Raw genomic sequence first — 22,688 nt, forward strand, 5'->3', positions numbered from 1 at the left:
TTTACCTTTATGTTCTTAGTTTTCAAGGCTGATCAAGTGTTCACTGAAGAGTTTGTCTTGAAGAACATTGACCAATCTGTCCACTTTTAAAAACAGCTGTTAATGCATTTTCCCAAATCAAACAGAAACACTCACATGTGTTTTATAGAGTAGAAAATGTATATATTTTGATGTAAAAAGAGGATCTTTCAGTGTAGCCTATCTCTGTCTTTTTCCTCTCTCTCCATTTGCTATGGCCGCTTTACTGCCTCCTCAAGCACATAGTCATGTGACATGTTACCACGGTAACAACTCCTTGTGCCGCGGAGGAGGGTTGCTCAACTGTCCGCCGATGAACGTTCATACTTCCAGCATATTTACACCACTTGCTCCCCTCGCCACACAGACACTCTTACATGCACTTCTAATTTAAGCAGTTGCTGTGCAACCAACAGCTAACAAAAATAAGAGAGTAAGTGTCAAAGTGCGTGTGAGTGTGCATGTTTGTGTATGTGTGTGATGGTGTGTTGTGAGCGCATGTGTTTTATTTTCTATGCATGACACAGGGATGTGCTCCACAGCTTCTGTTGCTCAGCAACTGTCCCAAATTAGAGCCACAGCTAAATGTGAACAAACAGATTATGACTACCCAGGAAAACCCAGGAAGCGTGTGGCTTGGACTTACATGACACCTCATGTACAAGTAAATGTGTAACTCTATAGGTTTGGTATGTGCTTTAGTGATTCTGGTGCCTTAGGCAAGTTATAACATGCCTTAAAGGGAACAAGTACCTTTTGTGACAATACTATTTGAACATACTTGCTAATGAATAAAATTAATACTTTATATTTTAAATATTTAATTTATATAGCACAATGGAAACTTGTTACAGTTTTTTCAGGATTCTTTGATTAATAGAGTTCAAAAGAACAGACTTATTTGAAGTAGAAATCTTTTGTAAAATTGCAAGTGTCTTTACCTTCAAGTTTTATCAATTGAATGTGTTCTTCCTGAATAAAATTATTCATTTCTTTTCTTTTTTTTACATACTAAGCCTAAAGTTTTGAACAGTAGACAGTTTTTACATAATTATTTTGTTTACTAGAAAAATTAACTGAATATACCCATATAAGCTAGCTCACAATTCTGACTTTTTTCTAGCAATTGCGAGTTTATATCTCGACTTAATTTCTCAGAATTGTGAGATATAAACTCGTTATTGCGAGTTATAAAGTCCAATTCTGAGGGGAAAATGACTTTATAACTCGCAATTGCAAGTTTATATCTCTATTTCTTTTTTTAAATGTAATTGCGACTTTTTATCTCACAATTCTGACCTTTTTCTCACAATTCTAACAATGTTTTTTCTCAGAATTGCGTGATATATACTTGCAATTGCGAGTTCTAAAGTCAGAATTGCGAGAAAAAAAGTCAGAATTGTGAGATACTTCACATACTACACATTTTTGTGTTTCTTTTATTCCTTGTAAAGCACTTTGGTCAACTCCGGTTGTGTCTTAAACGTGCTCTATAAATAAATGATTGAAATAAAAAATGATTGAGAATTGTGAGATAAAAAATCGCAATTACCTTTTTTATTTTTTATTCTGTGGCAGAAACAAGCTTCCATACTTTACTGCAACCAGTCCTGTTGAATTTAAATAGACATACATATATTTTTTTATAGACAACTATTCACTCCAAAGCTTTTACATGTTCACAACAGCACAGTTAAAGAAACTTCCAAAGCAGCTGAAGAAAAGTTGAGATATATCAGTTTGGAAAGGGTTACAAAGTCATTGAACCACAGTGCCATTACTTTTAAACAGAGTACTGGTGAATATTCCCAGAAGTGGTTGACCGGACAAAATTTCTTAGAGAGTACAAGAACACCTCATCCGGGAAGTCTCAAAAGATCCCAGCACAACTGAATGCATCTTATGCATTAGCTTAGTTCAGTGTTCAGGACTCAAATCATCATCTAAATGGATGAAAAGAAACTAAATGAAAGTTTTAGAGTGGCCTAGTTAAAGTTCTGAGTTGAATACTATAGAGAGAGGATGTGTCAGGATGTGAAAAGAGCAGTTCATCCTCGAAGACCTAGTTTGTCAGGGTTAAAAGAGAGAGTTCTTCAAAGAAGAATGAGCTGAGATTCTTCAACTGAAACTAACAAAGGTGGTGTTTAGTTAGGTTATTGCAGCAAAGTGTTGTCCATAATTTAATATTATGGCATTTACTTTTTCACAAGGGTGATCTGAATATATGTCAACTATTTTCACTTTTCAAAGAACTAAATAATCATTAAAATACATTGTGTAGAACATTACATTTTGTATTAAAAACTACAACCATTTATTCCACAACTGTATGTGAATGTGTTTGATGAATCGTCTCTGAGTCAAAATACACATTTTCAATTAAGTTAGTCTAAATACGACTAGTAACCCTAAAGCATAAATACTGCTTAATGTTTGTAGTATTTTAAAGGAGTCATGACATGGATTTTTTGTATTATTTTAATATGTTTCTTGAGGTTCACTTAACGTTTTTTTTTGCCCCCCAAAAAAACAAGAAATAAATATGCGGAAAAACAATTATTTTCTATCTTTATTCTGACCCTCTGTCTGAAATGATCCGTTTTTAATGATGCTATAAGCTCCACCCCAACACAGGTCTGAGACTGCTGGCCTGGTGCTGCTGTCCTCAGACTGCTGTGACTTATGGCTGTGGTTCTGCATTTAGTTATTATTAGAGTAAACATTCACTGTTCTGATTGGCTAACCTTATTGCATAGGAAACAGTATCAACAGCCACTTGCTATTGCACATAAGTGTTTTGAAAACATTGTCCAAATAAAACCAGCATTTACAGACAAAGGATTATGAAATCATTTACATACGGTTTTCTGATGCAGCTGCTGTCAGATCCAAGTTGGTTGCTTCATCTTTCAACAAGTTTCTTTGCGAACTCTCCATTACACTGTGCCTCGCTGACAAAACAAAATGCTCCGAACAAACATAAAAAAACACAAACAAATATAATCCTTCAACTTGATCTGGGACGGCATTAAAATAAACCATCCACTCGTTTCTGACGCCGGGATCCTTCTGAAGTCTGTACAGAGATCCAAACGAGCTGTTTAAACTGGAGGTGTCAAAGCAAACGTTCTGTCACTCATCCATTTGTCCTGGCGACAGACTCAAGAGCGTGGAGTATGTCAGAAGAACCTGAATGTGCACCTGTACTCATACAGTATCCATTGTAGACGGTGTCAGTGATTACAATAGGTATCTATTTTCTCTGGAAATAAATTTTGTTGCATTATTTTCCTGTGATCTCTGTAGAGCTGCTTTGAAACAATTTGTATTGTAAAAAGCGCTATATAAATAAAGCTGATTTGACTTGACTATACTTTTTATTTAAAGTCGGGATAAAATGAAAGTTGAAACAAGACTTGCAGTAGTCTTTTCTTCCCTATTGTGACGTATCTCCAAGTGAAATGGCTGCTCAAACAAGAAAAAAATGTAGGACGGGATTTGATTTTGTCGATCAGTAATTGATTGGACGGTTCAATATGGTTTGCTATTGCTGCATGTCATGTGAGTGACAGTTTGTCCCGCCCTCACGCCAGGACACATGTCATCAGAGAAGAGATGTTGCTGCAAGAGTTAGGGGAAGTTATTATGAGGGCACATGGATAAAAAAAATTATGTGAACGAATACATAATTTATAATAAATACTGCAATATTCCATAAAAGAATTGTCGATTTTGATTTTATGGTTACTTAAAGGGGTCATTTTAGGAAAAATCTAATGTTTATTGATCGTTTAAAGCCTTGGTTTGGTGCTGATTTTATTTATTTATTAGCATTTTCCTGCTTTTTTACGGAACAACCAATCTGTTTTTGAGTTGTGAACCACCTTCATGCACATGCTTCCTTCTTTATGCTCTGGTCTCCAGTGAGAGCTGTAATCTGCTGTTCCCTGAAATCAGCAGAGAAATACTGAGCTTTTAACATCCACCTCACTAATAACCTCTAATGGGGCTACATGTCTCTCTCTCTCTCTCCGGCTCCTTTTCTTTTCCTCACAGGTCCTACAGAATAGTTCACTGTAGTACCCACCCAGCATGCTTTGGGGCAGAGCTGCAAGGATGTGCGTGTATGTGTGTGCTATATTATAAAGGTTGATGAGTCCTGTTATGACTCACCTCAAAAATTGATGCTCCCATTACAGCCAATATGCCCTCAACATCGATCAAACAGCCAAGTTACACACACGCGCATGCACACACATGCACGCGCACACACACACACACACACACTGGGTTTTCATGTTTTATAGGGACATTCCATAGCCGTAATGATTTTTATACTGCTACCCATCACAGAACTCTTTCGGCACTTTTATATTTTCAAAAAACATCACTTAAAATGATTTATAAGCTGCTTTCCTCATGGAGACCAAAAAAAAAAAAGTCCCCACAAGGACAAGGATTTTGGATATTGCCATATTTTTGTCCCCATAACGTAGGGTTTACCTGATCAACACACACACACACATTACTCTGCCAGCATTACCAAGACAGAACACAGGCATAGGGAGACTTCCATGACAGGCTCTCTTTCAGAGACACACAGTATTACTGGTTTTGTACAGTGTGTTTCTGCATTTTCTCTGTTCTCTTGCACTTTCTGTCACCTTTAGTTATATAGCACTTTATACAATACAGATTGTTTCAAAGCAGCTTCACAGTGATAAACAGGAAAATAACAAACAATGCAAACTTCGTCAAATATAAGACGAATTCAAATTCTGCTATAAAGCAGCTCTATACTGTCGTTACTCAGCTGAAGTCGGTTCAGTGTTGATTCAGTTCAGTTCAATAACTGTGTAAACTTCATCAATCCTGAAATTAGTTCAATTCAGCTAAAAGCAGCTACAGAAGACAATAGCGTCGTTATTCACTTCAGTTCAATATTAGTGCTGATGTCGCAAAATTCGAAACCGCTATATAGAGACTGAAATGAGATTTCCTATAGAATTGCTCACTGTAGAATAGTGTATATGCACTAGTGTTGTGCAGTAAATAATTTTTTTATTTTAAATGCCTGTACAAGCAAAGTAAAGTTAAAGTGCCCCTATTATGCTATTTTAAAGTTCACTAATGTTGTTGTGGAGTCTCCTACAACAGGTTTACCTGCATCAAAGGTAAAAAAAAACGTTCATTTTCTCATAATATATACATTTGCACATCACCACATTTTCAATGATTCTCAAACGACTTGTCAGATGAATCAATCTCTCCAAATCCCACCTTTCCGTGAGCTGCTCTGCTCTGATTGGCCAGACAGCTCAGTCTGTTGTGATTGGTTTACCGCGTGCAGCACGTATGTCGAAAACAAAAACGCCCATTGCCAAAACAACGTCGGGTCTGCGTGTCCTGGGGCTTCCTACACTGTAAACTAAACACAGTAACGAATAATGACGTTGATTTTACCATATCAATCCGACCGCGAGTCCGATGATGAAACACTGGAAGAACTAGTTATTGAACCCGAACCTCCATCGCAAGGACGACTAGAGCAGGACGTTTCTCAGTGATACACTATTCAGTTTGAGGTACATTATGAGATGTTGCAGCTGTAATTCCTCACCATCAGCATGAACAAGTGTATGTCCATCAACAAACCGATTATATTACTTGTACTTATTTATTTACCGAGTATTTTTCTAATTTATTGCGGTGAACATGTGGAAACTGTATCAATAACAGTGCATACATTAGCCGAGCTCTAGCGTGAATGAATGATGTAACATAAACATTGGTAAAACAAATCTTGCTCCATGCTTAATCTTTACTCAAAGTAGTGAGAACGATAACCAGTTAGCAGGAGACCTACACAATATAAAGCTCAAAACTAAGTATTTTGAACACCATCTTTCAGGAGCAAAGCGGTTTGCGAATCCTGCATTGAACTCCGAGATTTGAGGAGCAGTCTTCAGTAAAATAAAGGGAACACAGCAAAAGTTTAGGATTATACTGCTGTGATATCGTGGTAAAGATGAATTTTAACCACTGATTCTTCACATGCTCGTCCTTGGGCAGTGAAAAAAAAAACTGGCTTTACCTTCACATTATAGAGCACAGCATCTTCTCGACATGATGCTATCCAGTATCCACAGGAATCAGCTGCTGGTTTGAGGTTCAAGGTTTCCCTGGTGTCTGCGCGCGCAATAAGTGGGCGGGCAATATGCTAATGTTTCGTCTTGACGTCACAACGAAACGGCTTATGATTCGTTTGAAAAATTATTCAATTCATTGACTCAGAGTCGAATCTTACTTTTGAAAGACAATAACTTTATATACGGTGCACTTTCAGATTTAAAACTTTGCAGAATGTTTTCATTCACTTAGAGCTATGTTGCACACTACATGAAAGATCATTTTCAAAAATCCATAATAGGGGCACTTTAAACAATAGAAGGCTACTTAAAAGTAGTAGTAGTAACACTGATCATGTTTACCACATACAATATGCATACTCATATACTTAATATCCTTGCCTCTCCATGCGATGGTCTTATATGGTGTTAAGTTAAAATCTGCACAGCTGTCTCCATTTAGCGGACTGAAATGATCCCAGATTTTTCGGTTTCCTCTTACCAACTGAATCACTATTGATTGGTGTGGATTGCTCTCCCTCACCATCCTATATATTCAACAAACATCTAACAATTCTGTAGTTCTTTGTGAACAGCGATGACTGGGGTCATTTTATGAACAATCCGATTTTCCTTGATTCTATTAGATAAAAGTGTTTGATATACTGTGGAAACATACAGTAACTTTTGCTCAAAACGTCCTCATCAATCCAAAATGAGCTTTTATTGAAACTAAGCAGCAAAAACAACTCGTTATAAATGTCCACAGCTTTCCTGACGTCAGACAAATGAGTGCATCAACGCACGACTGCCAACCGTTGAACACCAATGATGCCTATCACAGGATCAGACACTTGTTGCTAGAATGCAGTCATCTGATAGATTATGAAATAAGTCACAAACCATTAATTGTCCAGAATGGGCCCTGAGAATAATGGCATTCCATAGTTTTGTGTAAAAAAAATCCTACATACTTCGACTGAGACAGAGAGAGGTATGACCATTAGAGGTTATTAGTGTGATGATGCTAAAAGCTTTCACTGGAGACCAGATGCTGAGCATGTACCAGTGTGTAAGGCCGTGTATGTGTGTGTGTGTGTGTGTGTGTGTGTGTGTGTGTGAGACGAACATGTGTAACCATGGAAACAGCACGGTTCAGAAATGATATAACCTACAAATTCGAAACCATAGTAACTGCCAACAGGTCAACTGTACACGTAACAATACACGTATCAGCACAAGACTGCATAAAAAGGAATCTGAGGACTTAATCACACACATAACTCCTCAGTCACTTGCATACACAAATAAATACACACATATATATTAAATAAATAATGGCAATGGTTGTGTTTCTGTGTTTGAACACAAAAGAAGATATTTTGAAGGATGTTGAGAACCCGACAGTTGAATGACCCCATTGACTTCCATTGTATTTTCTTTTCAACTATGGAAGTCAGTGGTGTCCATCAACTGTCTGGTTACCAACATTCTTCAAAATATCTTCTTTTGTGTTCAACAGAAGAAAGAAACTCATACAGGTTTGGAACAACAAGAGAGTGAGTAAAAGATGACAAATATTCATTTTTGGGTGAACTATCCCTTTAATGCCTGTTCACACCAATGACGATAACTATAATGATAACAGTAAATATATAGTTCTAAAAACTATAGTTGACACCAGAAGACATGCTAGGATGAATCATTTTACAGTAAGGATGGATTTTTGTTTCATGCTGACTTTAAGATGTTATTTGCTGAAAATGGTCCCCTTCACTCTAACTATATGCCATATTTATTATGATGCACCATTTTTGTCCTTTTTGGAGCATTAAACAACATATAGGTTTCTAAAGACATGATGGTGAGTAAATGATGACAGAATTTTAAGATTTCTATTTAAATACTCACATTTGGGCCTAAGACTCGTAATTAAATACCCAGGTAAACAAGCAAAGCATGTGTCATTGCATGGCTTGAAATTCAGGAAGGAAATTGAATGAGAATCCTATACAGTATACAGTAGCACCAGGTTTCTGATTACCTGTCGTAAAAAATTAAGCTTGTAAATCTTACCAGCTCAGCATCTGGTAATAGGATTGTTGTGCAAGTGTGTGTGGTGGGACATATCCAATACATCTCTCTCTCTCTCTCTCTCTCTCTCTCTCTCTCTCTCTCTCTCTCTCTCTCTCTCTCTCTCTCTCTATATATATATATATATATATATATATATACATACATACATTTTCAGTCCAATTTTATATAACAAAGAGAGATAAACTACTATTCTTCTTTTAAATTACTTGTGACAAAGCAGCAGACCAAAAAGGGCAACTATGGCAAATATACCAGGGCACTGCATGTAAGGCACTTGAAGACTCGTAAAAGCATGTGGAGGTCCTCTTTACCTGCACACTAGACAATGCAATGTTTTGGTTTCAATATTTTTTTTAAATAAATATACATAATAAAATGAAATATACACTACCGTTCAGAAGTTGAGATTGATAAGATTTTGAAAATGTTTTTAAAAGAAGTCTCTTCTGCTCAAAGCTGCATTGATTTGATAAAAAAAAAAAAAAAAAAAAAATATGTGAATATATAGTAAAATGTAATTTATACCTGTGGTCAAAGCTGAATTTTCAGCATCATTACTCCAGTCTTCAGTGTCACATGATCCTTCAGAAATCATTCTAATATGCTGATTTGATGATCAACGAACATGTATGATTATTATCAATGTTGGAACAGTTCATATTTGTGTGGAAACCGTCATACATTTTATTTTTCAGGATTCTTTGATGAATAGAAAGTTCAAAAGAACAACATTTATTTGAAATAGAATCTTTTGTTACATTACAAATGTCTTTACTGTCACTTTTGATCAATTTAATGTAACCTTACTGAATAAAAGTATTATTTTCTTTCCCAACATTTTTTTTAGCTTTTGAATGGTAGTGTATAATGCTACAAAAGTTTCTATTTCAGATAAATTTAGTTAGTTTGAACTTTCTATTCATCAAAGTCAAAGTAAAATAAAAATATAAAATAATAATAATAATTGTACACAACTGCTTTCAACATTGATAATAATCATAAATGTTTGCTGAGCATCAAATCATCATATTAGAATGATTTCTGAAGGATCATGTGATGAAGACTGCAGTAATGATGCTGAAAATTCAGCTTTAATCACAGAAATAAATTATATTTTATTGTATTATTATTTTAAATTGTAATAATATTTCATAATATTACTGTTTTTACTGTATTTTGGATCAAATCAATGCAGGCTTGGTGAGCAGAAGATACTTTTGAACAGTAGTGTACATTCAACAGAATGATTCAAGCTTTATTTACCAATGTAGTATTTACCCTAAGAACAACTGGATGATTGATGTGACACTGTGATAATAATGTTTGTTCCAAAAGACTTGATTAAATGCATGAAACTAGTTTATTAGATATTAAACATATAAATTGTGACAAAAAAGGCTAGAAATCTCTAGCACTCCCGTAGAACAAGGACTATTATGTTGAAAAATTTGTTACTTAAGCCTAAATATTTCCAATTTATGCAAGGAATACAAAAGCCCCGACATGGAGTGGATATAGATATAGTAGAAAGATATATATAGAGATTAAATTACCCCTCAAAAAAGTCAGTAAGAAGCTTTCTCTTCCCGACTGCGAGTGGAGGTTTATTATTCTTCATTTTTTTAAAGCTTTCTTTTAAAGGGATACTCCACTTTTTTCGGAAATATGCTCATTTTACAACTCCCCCAGAGTTAAACAGTTGAGTTTTACCGTTTTAGAATCCATTCAGCCGAACTCCGGGTCTGACGGTACCACTTTTAGCATATAGCTTAGCATAGATCATTGATTCAGACGAGTCCAGTAGCATTTCTTTCAAAATGACCAAAGAGTTTCAATATTTTTACTATTTAAAACTTGACTCTTCTGTAGTTAAACCGTGTACTAAGATCGACGGAAAATGAAAAGTTGCGATTTTCTAAGCCTATATGGCTAGGAACTACTCTCATTCCGGCGTAATAATCAAGGAACTGTGCGGCCGTACCATGGGTGCAGCAGGCGTAGTGATATGACGCAGCGCCTGAAAATAGTCCCCAGCTCGGTAACTTCTTCCAACGTGACCGGGACTAAGTTTTCAGGCGCTGCGTCATATCACTACGCCTGCTGCACTCATGGTACAGCCGCACAGTTCCTTGATTATTACGCCGGAATGAGAGTAGTTCCTAGCCATATAGGCTTAGAAAATCGCAACTTTTCATTTTCCGTCGATCTTAGTACACGGTTTAACTACAGAAGAGTCAAGTTTTAAATAGTAAAAATATTGAAACTCTTTGGTCATTTTGAAAGAAATGCTACTGGACTCGTCTGAATCAATGATCTATGCTAAGCTATGCTAAAAGTGGTACCGTCAGACCCGGAGTTCGGCTGAATGGATTCTAAAACGGTAAAACTCAACTGTTTAACTCTGGGGGAGTTGTAAAATGAGCATATTTCCGAAAAAAGTGGAGTATCCCTTTAAAGCAAATTTTTTTCACAGCGCTCTTTAGATGTGGGTCGGGCGTTTACATTTTAAACAGACATGGCAACTAGCCTATAATCAAACAAATATAAATGATTGTAAATAATTAATTCATGAAATGTACCATATCCATTGCATGCATTTAATCAGATTTGTCATTATTATTTTTACTGAAATAAAAAGTCTTAGGGGGGTCCCTCAGATATATTTTTTATTTCTTATGGAGGGTCCCTAATACCTTATGGGGGGTCCCGGATCCCCCCCAGCCCCCCCTCAAAGAGCATTGCTCCTAATGCAGTGCATTACATTCACCAGCCCCCTCTGCTGGTAAAACAATATCATGATCGTTTATATCTAAAGGTTGCTGGTCTTTCCCGGAAAAAAATGATTATATCATGACTCAGCTTAGGTATCCATAGCAACTAAAAAAGATCCTCATCCGAGTTTTTTTCAAATACATAAATATATATATATATATTTGTGCTTTTTAACCATTTTATTGATAGTGACAGACAGTAAATAAAGCGTGTGTGTGAGAGGAAGTGACATGAATTTTCACGCTCACTCTCTGTTTTCTTAATCTCTAGGTTTCTGATTGTTTTGGGATGTCTGATTCTGTCTATTTTAACAACGTTCAAAGAGCATGAGGAAGATTCGGCTCACTGGCTTGTGATTCTGGTGAGTGTGTGTTTTTTTGGTCATGGTCAGTCCAGCTTGAGTGTGTGAGACTGAATGGTTGAGAGAAAAATGACTGAATGTTTCTCTCACTTGTAGGAGACATTTACAATCTTTATTTTTGGGGGTGAGTTTGCATTGAGGATATGGGCCGCCGGCTGCTGCTGTCGATATAAGGGCTGGAGAGGACGGCTCAAATTCGCCCGCAAACCGCTGTGTGTCCTGGGTGAGTTAAACACACTGACCCAAATTAACATTGAAACACACACAAATGTAGGAACGTACATACAAACGTTTTTAAATAAATTAATACTTTCATTCAGCATTCATTCAGACACATTCAAATGTTTTAAATTGAAAAGATTTCTGTTTCAAATAAATGCTTTCTATTAATCAAAGAATCCTGAAAGAAAGTATCACAGTTTCCACAAAAATATTAGGCAGCACAACTTTTTTCAGCAAATCGGCATATTCGAATGATTTCTGAACGATCACGTGACACTGAAGGCTGGAGTAATCATGCCGAATGAATTACTTTTCCATCACAGGAGTAAATTCAATTTTGAAATATATTAAAATAGAAAGCATTTATTTTAAACTCTAATAATATTTCACAGTATTACTGATTTTACTGTATTTTTGATCAAATAAATGCAGCCTTAAGAGACTTGTATATCCCCCTGTGCACTATGGGTACTCTCTATGTTCTCAGATATCTTTGTTCTGATCGCTTCGGTGCCGGTGGTTGCCGTACGTAACCAGGGAAATGTGTTGGCCACGTCGCTGCGCAGTCTGCGCTTCCTGCAGATCCTTCGGATGCTCCGAATGGACCGTCGTGGAGGCACCTGGAAACTGCTGGGATCTGCAATATACACACACAGCAAGGTATCCGCATGTTTGACGTGATGTGCACAAACAGGACGTACCCCTTTATCAACATCTAAGAGCATGTCCTGCTTGTTTAAATCATGTCAAGCGCGCTCATATAAACTGATGGAGTCGGCAATATACACACAATGCAAAGCACACACACTCATCTCTCCAAACTGCTATGGTCTGCAATACACACACACACACACACACACATACAAAGTATATACGTAAGCACAAACAATCACATATCAGTGTCTTGTGAAGTTTGATCTCAGTACCGCAGACAATGCAACTGTGTGTGTTTCCCGGCTGGTGTGTGTGGTCAGGAGCTGATCACAGCGTGGTACATCGGCTTCCTGTCATTGATCCTGGCTTCCTTCCTGGTGTACCTGGTTGAGAAGGATGACGTCACCGCCGAGCTAACAGACATTGATGGCCCCTCCCCGACACCAGCCACGCAGGACTTTGACACCTATGCAGATGCCCTCTGGTGGGGACTGGTGAGAATTACACACGGCACTCACATGCATTCATAACTTTTTGAGAATTAGGAATTGGGAATGCCTCTCAAATTAATTTCAATTTCTGATAGCAAACAGAATGCAGAATATGAATTGTAACAGTTCTTCTAAAGGAGCACATGTGTTCCTAATTTGAAACATTTAGGAGCGCATAAAGAAATGAAGGGGCACAATGAAAATGTATCAAATAATTTGTTTTTCCTTAATAAAGTGATACAAGAAGTCATTTTACATGCTAAATAATTTAAGATTTAACTGATAATTAAGACTTATTTTTATAGCATTTATGATATTTGAGATTTTTATAAATAAATAATAAAAAAAGATTGGAGACCTACTTTTTATTTGCACACTTACTCCTAAACAGTGCTGGGTGGACAACTTACAAATTGTAGTTGGTACCTGATTCCAAATTAGATGACAATAATTGTAGTCAGTAACATAATACATTACATTATACATTATATATTTAAGGTAATATACACTCATCTAAAGGATTATTAGGAACACCATACTAATACTGTGTTTGACCCCCTTTCGCCTTCAGAACTGCCTTAATTCTACGTGGCATTGATTCAACAAGGTGCTGAAAGCATTCTTTAGAAATGTTGGCCCATATTGATAGGATAGCATCTTGCAGTTGATGGAGATTTGTGGGATGCACATCCAGGGCACGAAGCTCCCGTTCCACCACATCCCAAAGATGCTCTATTGGGTTGAGATCTGGTGACTGTGGGGGCCATTTTAGTACAGTGAACTCATTGTCATGTTCAAGAAACCAATTTGAAATGATTCGAGCTTTGTGACATGGTGCATTATCCTGCTGGAAGTAGCCATCAGAGGATGGGTACATGGTGGTCATAAAGGGATGGACATGGTCAGGAACAATGCTCAGGTAGGCCGTGGCATTTAAACGATGCCCAATTGGCACTAAGGGGCCTAAAGTGTGCCAAGAAAACATCCCCCACACCTTTACACTACCACCACCAGCCTGCACAGTGGTAACAAGGCATGATGGATCCATGTTCTCATTCTGTTTACGCCAAATTCTGACATACCATCTGAATGTCTCAACAGAAATCGAGACTCATCAGACCAGGCAACATTTTTCCAGTCTTCAACTGTCCAATTTTGGTGAGCTCGTGCAAATTGTAGCCTCTTTTTCCTATTTGTAGTGGAGATGAGTGGTACCCGGTGGGGTCTTCTGCTGTTGTAGCCCATCCGCCTCAAGGTTGTGCGTGTTGTGGCTTCACAAATGCTTTGCTGCATACCTCGGTTGTAACGAAAGGTTATTTCTGTCAAAGTTGAATCAGTCGGCCCATTCTCCTCTGACCTCTAACATCAACAAGGCATTTTCGATGTTTTTCCCTTTTCACACCATTCTTTGTAAACCCTAGAAATGGTTGTGCGTGAAAATCCCAGTAACTGAGCAGATTGTGAAATACTCAGACTGGCCCGTCTGGCACCAACAACCATGCCACGCTCAAAATTGCTTAAATCACCTTTCTTTCCCATTCTGACATTCAGTTTGGAGTTCAGGAGATTGTCTTGACCAGGACCACACCCCTAAATGCAACGAAGCAACTGCCATGTGATTGGTTGATTAGATAATTGCATTAATGAGAAATTGAACAGGTGTTCCTAATAATCCTTTAGGTGAGTGTAATTCAGACTACTTTTGTACCATGCCCTGTGGAAGGAAGTAAAAATGAATATGAATTGAAATCAAAAGAAATTCTTGTAACACAACCCTTAAAAAAAGTCATACAATGCCAATGATGGCCACTTTAAAGTTTGTACGAAACCTGCATTACTTTTTTTGAAGAGTGAATGTATGAAAACTCAAAAATAAATTTGTATCAAAAAACATGCTTACTCTTGACATTTTTATGCACCTATTCAGTGATTTTATCTGCTATGGTAAACATGTGTAAAAGCTTTCCTCCATGTTGAGAAGCAAAAGGCGATTTATTAGAAACAGAACCATCGTGGGTTACAAGGTCAAAAGTGATTTTTTTTTGTGTTAAATGTAAGGCAATTCCTTTTACAGCATCTCCATTAACACTATCATTCGTGAGGGTTTTACTTCAGTTCCATTAGTACTACTGATTGTGACGGTTTTAGCAGCTCCTCTCCTGACTTTAACAGCAGCTCCATTAATACTACCTTTTTAATGGTTTTACAACTCAAGTACCTTGATAGCCTCTTAGCCGTGCTAGCCTTAATCACACTGATGATATATGATTTCACTCCTGTGTCAGATCACCTTGACAACCATTGGTTACGGTGACAAGACCCCAAAGACGTGGGCAGGACGTCTTTTGGCCGGGACCTTCGCTCTTATCGGTGTGTCGTTCTTTGCTCTTCCAGCCGTGAGTACAGCTCAACATTTACACCATGGCCCTGTTTACACCTGGTATTAAGATGCGTTTTGGTCGATCAAATCACAAGGAGACGAGGGAGACACATTCCCGTTTACACATAGTGTTTAAACCGTCTCTTTTGTCCAATTTCGAACCACATCTGTCCTGATTTCTTCGAGTGGAGGGTCTATGGGCGGGTAAATGTATGTTTTTTCAGATCAGATCTAATGGACAAAATAAGTACTTGCAATTTAAATACGAACACATCCGGAGACGATTGAAAAACATCCGGAGCTGCTGTCGTTTCTGCTCTGACTGCTGTAAGACCAGCCGAACGCTGTGAGTGCGTGTTAGAAATCAGGAACGGCGAGAGAACATTGTGCTTGGTACATTTTTCCTCTTCAAACCAAACTTGGGTCTTCAGCCGACAAAGTTTAAATCCTGTCTGGCTTGCGCACTTCCCATAATGTTTACGCATTAGGTCAGTAGATGGAGAGCAGGCGGTCTTTGCGGCAGTTTGCACTCATTCGACCACGTTTACACTACGAAAGCAATCCGGTTGAATGCGTTTTCAAACACCTCTGGAAGTGGTCACACAAGTTAACAATCTCAAAATGTTTTAGACCCCGTTTACACCTGCATTTAGTGCCGTCCACTTGTGATCCGATCAACCAAAACGCATCTTAATACCATGTGTGAACAGGGGCTAATACAAGTCACAATATAACTGTTAAGGTGCATCTCATCTCGAAATTTCACGTGCAATAGCTTAGAGATGTATGAAGCGCTGCTCACACAGAATTCACTTTTAAACCAAGCAGCTTTCTGTCAACTTCAACATGAGCCAAATCCAACATGGGAAACACAAAACTCCGGATTCCTATTGGAATGACTGGATTTTGCCCGCAAATTTTTGCAGAGTAACGGTAAATGTGACCGCATCTTTAGACTATAATACTTTTTGGTTCTGATTCATCTTCACTACCCTGTAAATCCAGAGTTCTCTCGAGAGCAGAAGTTGAATTTGCTAAGCGAGTTACTTGAGTAATGATGCTCATTAACTATGCCCTTGTAGCTGAGCTGCATCAATCACATCGGGTTATCTGATATAGGCGGGCCAGAGGCGAGCTAAACAGATGACGACAGCGCTGCGACATCAAAGTCATTAGTAAACATTGCAAGATGACTATGGATGAACACCAGTTGTTTGAAACGGCTACAATGAACGAGTTAGACTTGGCTTTTTATCTAAAAGAGGAACATAAGACGGCGCTCGAATCGTTCCTTTGCAAGAAGGGCGTTTTTGCTGTTTTGCCGACCGGATACGGCAAGAGAGTCTAATCTACCAGTTAGCTCCGCTGGTTGATAAGCGTATGGGGCTCTGGATACGTTACCCCGTGTATTGTTGTGATTGGTCGTAGTGTTATCCAATTGCGTGCAGTGAGATTTTCAAATGCATGCTTGGTGCCGCCCCTCGAGCTGGGCGATTTTCATTACTCGATGCCAGACCATTAATCTTTCAGATTTGGGTCTGGATTTCCAGGCTAGGTTTTTAGACAAAAACTCTGATTAACATGGAAAAGGTACATTTAGGTACAAGTACTTTAAGTTGTAAGCTGTATGTGTTTAATTCACTAAAGGGAACCGACTCATAAAGGTAATTTGTTTTGGAATAAAATGGACTACACTGCTCTCACTGTATGTTTTGCGCTGTAGGAACCAAAAAAATCATTTGGTTTGTGTTTAAAAAAAAAAAGAGCCTAAGTATATCTGGTTATGTTTGTAGGGTATTCTTGGTTCTGGACTGGCTCTGAAAGTTCAGGAACAGCACAGGCAGAAACACTTTGAGAAACGCAGACATCCTGCAGCTTCACTAATACAGGTAACCAGAAACATGCCAACAACCCTTGACTATAAACTAACATTAGCAGTAAGTTCACCGCTTTTAAGCTCATTCCTCAACAGCACATTTGCTTAACGTTCAATGTTTATTATTGGTTTCAGGCTGCATGGAGATACTACTCCACGAACCCCGTCAGAGACGATCTCATCGCCACATGGAGATTCTATGAGACTGTGATCTCTCTGCCATGCTTCAGGTATCATACACATACACTACATCTCTCACATAAAAGTTCATTTGAATATCTTAGTATTTATGTATTATTTTATGTATTATCTGACCTCTATGTTTGTCATTAACATGATTTCTGCGTTTTTATGATTTCAGTGATACTCATGATTTCACTTGTGTTATTCTTATGATTTCTGCCATTTCTGTAATGTTCATTTATTATGTTTATGTCCATATGTGTGTTTGTCTGCATGCAGAGACAACATCATCTAGAGGTCTGTGGACAATTTACTATTCCATTATAATGAAAAAATGAAGAAGAAAAAAACAGCAGATGGGATAAAAAACCAAAAAAAATACATTTGTAATAAATTAGCCCTATTCAAGCATATTCAAATCTCAAATCTCATTCAAATCTCATAAAATTTCAGTAAAAAAAACTAAATCAGTGAAAACTGGTGCTTTTTTGATATTTAAAATTCCAATTTTAAACAGGGTAAATTAGAGTGAGAGCGCAATCCCATAACAGCGTCAATGAGAGTGGAAAGTTCTGCAGGTGATTTACTGACAATGCGCACATTAAATTTCCATAATGACCAACGCAATCTATTAGAGCAGAGCAAATTAGCGTTTGGTTTAAGACATGCTTTTTTGGGTGTTAAATAATGGTGAAAATACCAGTAAATTGACTATTGCAAACATTAGTAAATCACGTTGTGTGATAAATCACGAAATACTCTCCTCTCATAAATTTTGTATCTGAAAGGGAAACTCCTACAAATGCATTTGCAATAAGGTCAGCCACAAAAATAACTGTCCACACCTTTTCAGTGCTAATTTTTCACTGTGTCTTTAGTAAATCCTGACAGTAGTTTTTTAATGCCAAAAGAGGATTTGTGCCGGTGCAGGCTGTTAGTAAATCTGGCACATTGTCTCAAATCATTCACTAATGACTATCCTGAGCCATACAGGGACAAATATGTGTCTATTTCACTCTTTTAAGAGGATGCTAGTAAAATATCTGCTATAATTAAAATATTTGTAATTTATAAATTGCTTGAAAAAAAAAAAATCTGTCAGAATACAAAAAAAAGTATTCAGACAGAATATTTATGAATGGCCATCAATGGGGAAAGATGCTTTTTGCAGCCAGGTGGCGTAGTTACGATATCTACCAGCAGGGGCTAAAGGGGTCATGATAACCTGTCAAATCTTGATCCCTTGACTGGCAACATTGGCTCAACTACCGGCATGAGTTTGGTGGCAGGACTCAGGGTTATTACTGTTAACTGAATCTAAAACTATTAAAAACATTTCTGTTAACTGAAATAAAGCTGGAATAAAATCTAAATGTTAGATGAAAAACTTAATTTGAATTTGAAGCACTAAAGTTACTAAGTGGATATAATGAAAAACTAAAACTGAACAAAAAAAATATACAAAAATGAAGCCAAAAAAAAAAAAACATGAATAAAATGACACAAAAACAATTATTAAAACAATAATAACACAATTACTAAAAATTAAACTAAATTTTAAATTAAAATATTAAAATGAAAGATGATTCAAAATATGAATAAAAAGATATAATAGTTTAAACATATTAAAATAACACTGGCAAGAATATCTGTTTGTCCGCCCAATTAAAGTTATTATTTTTATATAATTACTAGTGATGCTCTGAAATACATTTTTACCTGAAACAGATATTAATGTTTTAATTTAGCCAAAAACCAAAACCGAAAATAAAGTGAATTTAGTAATCAGTCAAATCATGAAATTTATTTAATAATAAACACTCAAATAAATACATTTAAATTGCAAATAAGGCAGTTTTTCAATAACAGATTTTATTGTCTACTCCAATTTGTTGTTATATAAACATGTAAATGTGGCTGTAATAATAATAAAAAAAATTCATGGCAGATTTATTCACACATTAAATAGGTTAAGTACAAATATAAATATATGTAATACAGTGCATATATTTAGCAAAATATTTTTTTTCAGCTATCTAATGAGCTATGCACATTGAATGGCTTTCCTGAGGTAAATATACCATTAAGTGATATTGTTTACAAGCTGTTTTCTTGACGTCTTTCCCCGGTTGAAACACTGATTGTGCGATTACATGAGACATGATACATTTCAGTAAGTTGTACCGTTTCTTTCAACATATACCTTCTGATGTTCAGTCATATTTATTTCGTGCTATAACAAATAGTAAAAAGGAAGAGGTGAACATTTCACGTGTCGTTTGAACCGAGGCGGCTACAGCGATCTGTCACACCACATTAAAGAACACCAAAATGACACTTATTGTTACAATTTAATGATAAAGTTGACAGAATTTGTGCTTTTACATTAAGCACTAAGCTCATTATGATTATTGGATGGCAGGTGTGCTACAAATAATGTTTAGTGAACTTTTGTTCAAGCATCAACAGAAAACAGCAGAGACTAAAAGATCGTTCCTGAGATTTAAGAATCTTTTTCTGCATTGATTCAAATCAAAATCATTTCGGCCAAAACTGAAAATTTCTGTTTCGGCCAACAAAATTGTTTCTGGTTGCCAAAAGTAATTACTTTTTACAATTCCATTCAGTGATGCTAAAATTACACACTTCATCTTAAAAAAATAAATAAATTAAAACTTTTACTTTAGCATTATTTAAACTGCTCCCTTATTGACACTTGCCATTGTGATTTTATTTCAGTAACTTAAAACTAGCAACATATAAACAAGTTATATCTTGCACTATTCTATTGATATATATTTGTTATTCTTTTTGGTACATGAAATTCATTTCATTATTATTCTCAAATATTACCACAGTTATGTATATATATATATATATATATATATATATATATATATATATATATATACACATATATGGAGATGGAGTATAGTGGTTATTTGGTTTAGTTGTGAACTATGAGTTTTGTTGCTGTTGCCATAAGAGTTACCTGGTCAAACTAAATGTTTGTCTTGTTTCTGTTGTCTGCAGGAAGGACCCTCTTGAGGTTATGGCTAGGTAAGTCTCTCTCTCTCTCTCTCTCTCTCTCTCTCTCATTCCCTGTGTCTCTCGCTCACTGTTTTAACGATTTACAGCATCTCTGTGAAGTGTGAGATTAATGAATCTGTGAAATGTGTTTCCTTAAATAACTCCTAATAACCACCACCTCCATTAATTCAGTGCCAAAGGCGTAATGACCAGCAGTGCGTTTCTCTGCGTGTGTGTGTGTGTGTGTGCGTTTCTTAGTTCGGGGACATGTGGCCAGTAGTGCTATATGTGATATTACAGAGTCCATTAGAAAAGAGTGAATTATGGATCACTGATAAATGATGGTGTCAGAGCAGAGCGAGGGAGAGGGATTGCGAGTGTGTGTGGGAGAATTTAATCGACGGCTGGATCTGTGACGTCTGTGTCACTAAGGAAGATGATGGGAAGTGTTATTAGCGGTCTAAGCGTGACGAGCCGTGACAAAGATGGACTGCGTATATAATAATCATGAGCATCAGTTGTCCTTGACCTGGATACTGGCCTGACAGTCCGTTTATTAAAAGAAGGGAGATTTACTGATAGAAACAGAGGGAGAGTTGGATTGGAGTGCTGTGCTTGTTTGTGTCGCCTGACCCGAGACCTGTAATCCATGTTCAGTCCAGATCAGAGATCAGATTACACATTAATACTGCTAATACACAAGTGCAAAACACTCACCTACGCAAACATTCACATACGCAAGACTAGTTGGCTGGGAAGCTTGTAGCCTGACATTATCACTGTCAGTGGCCTACCAAAAAAGTCCAAATGGAGAAACCAGACCACCCACACATTTGCTTTTCTATCATGACAAGGACTTTTCATTCAGTTCTATTATTTTTTTGTACTATTTTATCTACCTACTGTAAGGTTGTGAATCAAGAACAGGTTTTTCTTCAGAACTGGTTTCTCCTTTTCTTGATGTTTGGTTTGGTAACTGTTCTTGAGTCTTTTGATACAATACAAAGACAATAAACATACAGCACATTTTTCTATTGCATTGTCCACATAGTGCAGTCTAGTCTAATTCGGGAACAAACGACTCTTATGAACTGATTCTTATCAGTGAATCTGTCAAAATGATTCACAGATCAGATTTAAATAAGTGTACTTATTGAGTGGTTGTTTATTTGACAACATGTAGTTAAACACACATTCTAATAAATGGTACTTTTGTTAAAAAAATCTAAAAACAGAAAAGTTTTGAAGGAAAGTTTTGCAAAAGAACAAAGTTGCATAAAATGTAAAATCATTGAAATGTAACATTTTCCTCCCATCTCATTTTTTCCATCACAATGTTCCTTTAGGGGCTCTGTACCAAAGTATTGTATTGTTTAGCATTTATGATTAGTTGAGACTAATTATTGATTGAGATCACCTCTTTTTTGAAAAGCGTTCAGTAAAAGAATCAATAATAGATTTTTTAAGTGGAATCAGAATTGCGTATGATTCCCTTTTTTATATATCCGTTAACCTGAACCTTCACGCAAACCTTTCTGCAGGTTTGCATTTTCATTAAAAGCTGATTTAGTGTGTAGAAGATTTCAGATCTTAACATCCTTTAGCGAACATTTTGTCCCCAAAATGTAAGCAAAGCCTGACCTTCTGGTACAAATGCAAACACACACACACACACACACACACACACAAGTGCAAATAGCTGGGAAACCTGCTGCCTGACATTATCAATGACCTACTAAAACAAGTCCGAAATGGAGAAACTGGATCATACACGCACTGTTAAGTAGCTCTTGATATTTTGCTCCATTCATTCGTTCATGTGAAATCTATGCGTTGATTCTCTTCCTGTCTGTTCTCAAGCTTTCACTGCTTTTCTGTATGTCTGATAAGCTCCTGTCTACAACAACAACACACACACACATACTGTAAACACACAGAGTCATTTTTCAATCATTAAATCCCTCTCAGACAGTTTGAATCGAGTGTAGACAGATTGTGTTTTGTGTGTGTGTGTGGGAAAGTGTTGTATCAGTAACTGGTTGGTAATCAGCTGTAATTGTGGAGCATTTTAAGATTTTTCAGTCCCTCTCACCACTTCAATCTTCTTCTTTTCACTGTACTCAAGAGATACTGTGTGTGCTGCAGTGCAAAGTCTGTATATGTTTGTGTGTGTGTGTGTGTGTGTCCATCCTTGGGGACCTTTCATAGTAGAATGCCCTGCGTTGTTTCTTTGGAAGGGTTTAGTTTCTCCTGCAGGTAGAGTTTGTGTGTGTGTGTGTGTGTGTGTGTGTGTGTGTGTGTGTGTGTGTGTGTGCAGGATTGCCGCATTAAGACAGATGCTCTTATAGGGTCCTGCACACCTATGCATAGACCTACTGCTTACATACACACTTATATTAAACTAAAAAATTAAAGTTTGTCAAGATAAACTTTGATGTTTGCTCAACAGCCTCAACGGCCCACTTAATTTAAAGAT

The 22,688-nt window shown here is 36.9% G+C and overlaps 1 protein-coding gene across 1 annotated transcript in view; it reads left to right on the plus strand.

The window, feature by feature from the left end:
* The window catches only part of kcnq3 (potassium voltage-gated channel, KQT-like subfamily, member 3), a gene marked incomplete at its 5' end in the record, with an annotated part of 38,796 nt that overhangs the window by 12,214 nt on the left and 3,894 nt on the right, over positions 1 to 22,688 (plus strand). The window contains 8 exons of the mRNA XM_084410695.1: positions 11,286 to 11,376; positions 11,473 to 11,599; positions 12,086 to 12,258; positions 12,573 to 12,746; positions 15,029 to 15,139; positions 16,917 to 17,012; positions 17,135 to 17,229; positions 20,216 to 20,242. Coding sequence (XP_084266821.1) covers positions 11,286 to 11,376; positions 11,473 to 11,599; positions 12,086 to 12,258; positions 12,573 to 12,746; positions 15,029 to 15,139; positions 16,917 to 17,012; positions 17,135 to 17,229; positions 20,216 to 20,242 — 894 coding nt within the window. The remainder of the gene's footprint in view (positions 1 to 11,285; positions 11,377 to 11,472; positions 11,600 to 12,085; positions 12,259 to 12,572; positions 12,747 to 15,028; positions 15,140 to 16,916; positions 17,013 to 17,134; positions 17,230 to 20,215; positions 20,243 to 22,688) is intronic.

This window comes from Rutilus rutilus (genome assembly GCF_951802725.1).
Source record: "Rutilus rutilus genome assembly, chromosome: 6".
Classification (NCBI taxonomy): Eukaryota; Metazoa; Chordata; class Actinopteri; order Cypriniformes; family Leuciscidae; genus Rutilus; species Rutilus rutilus.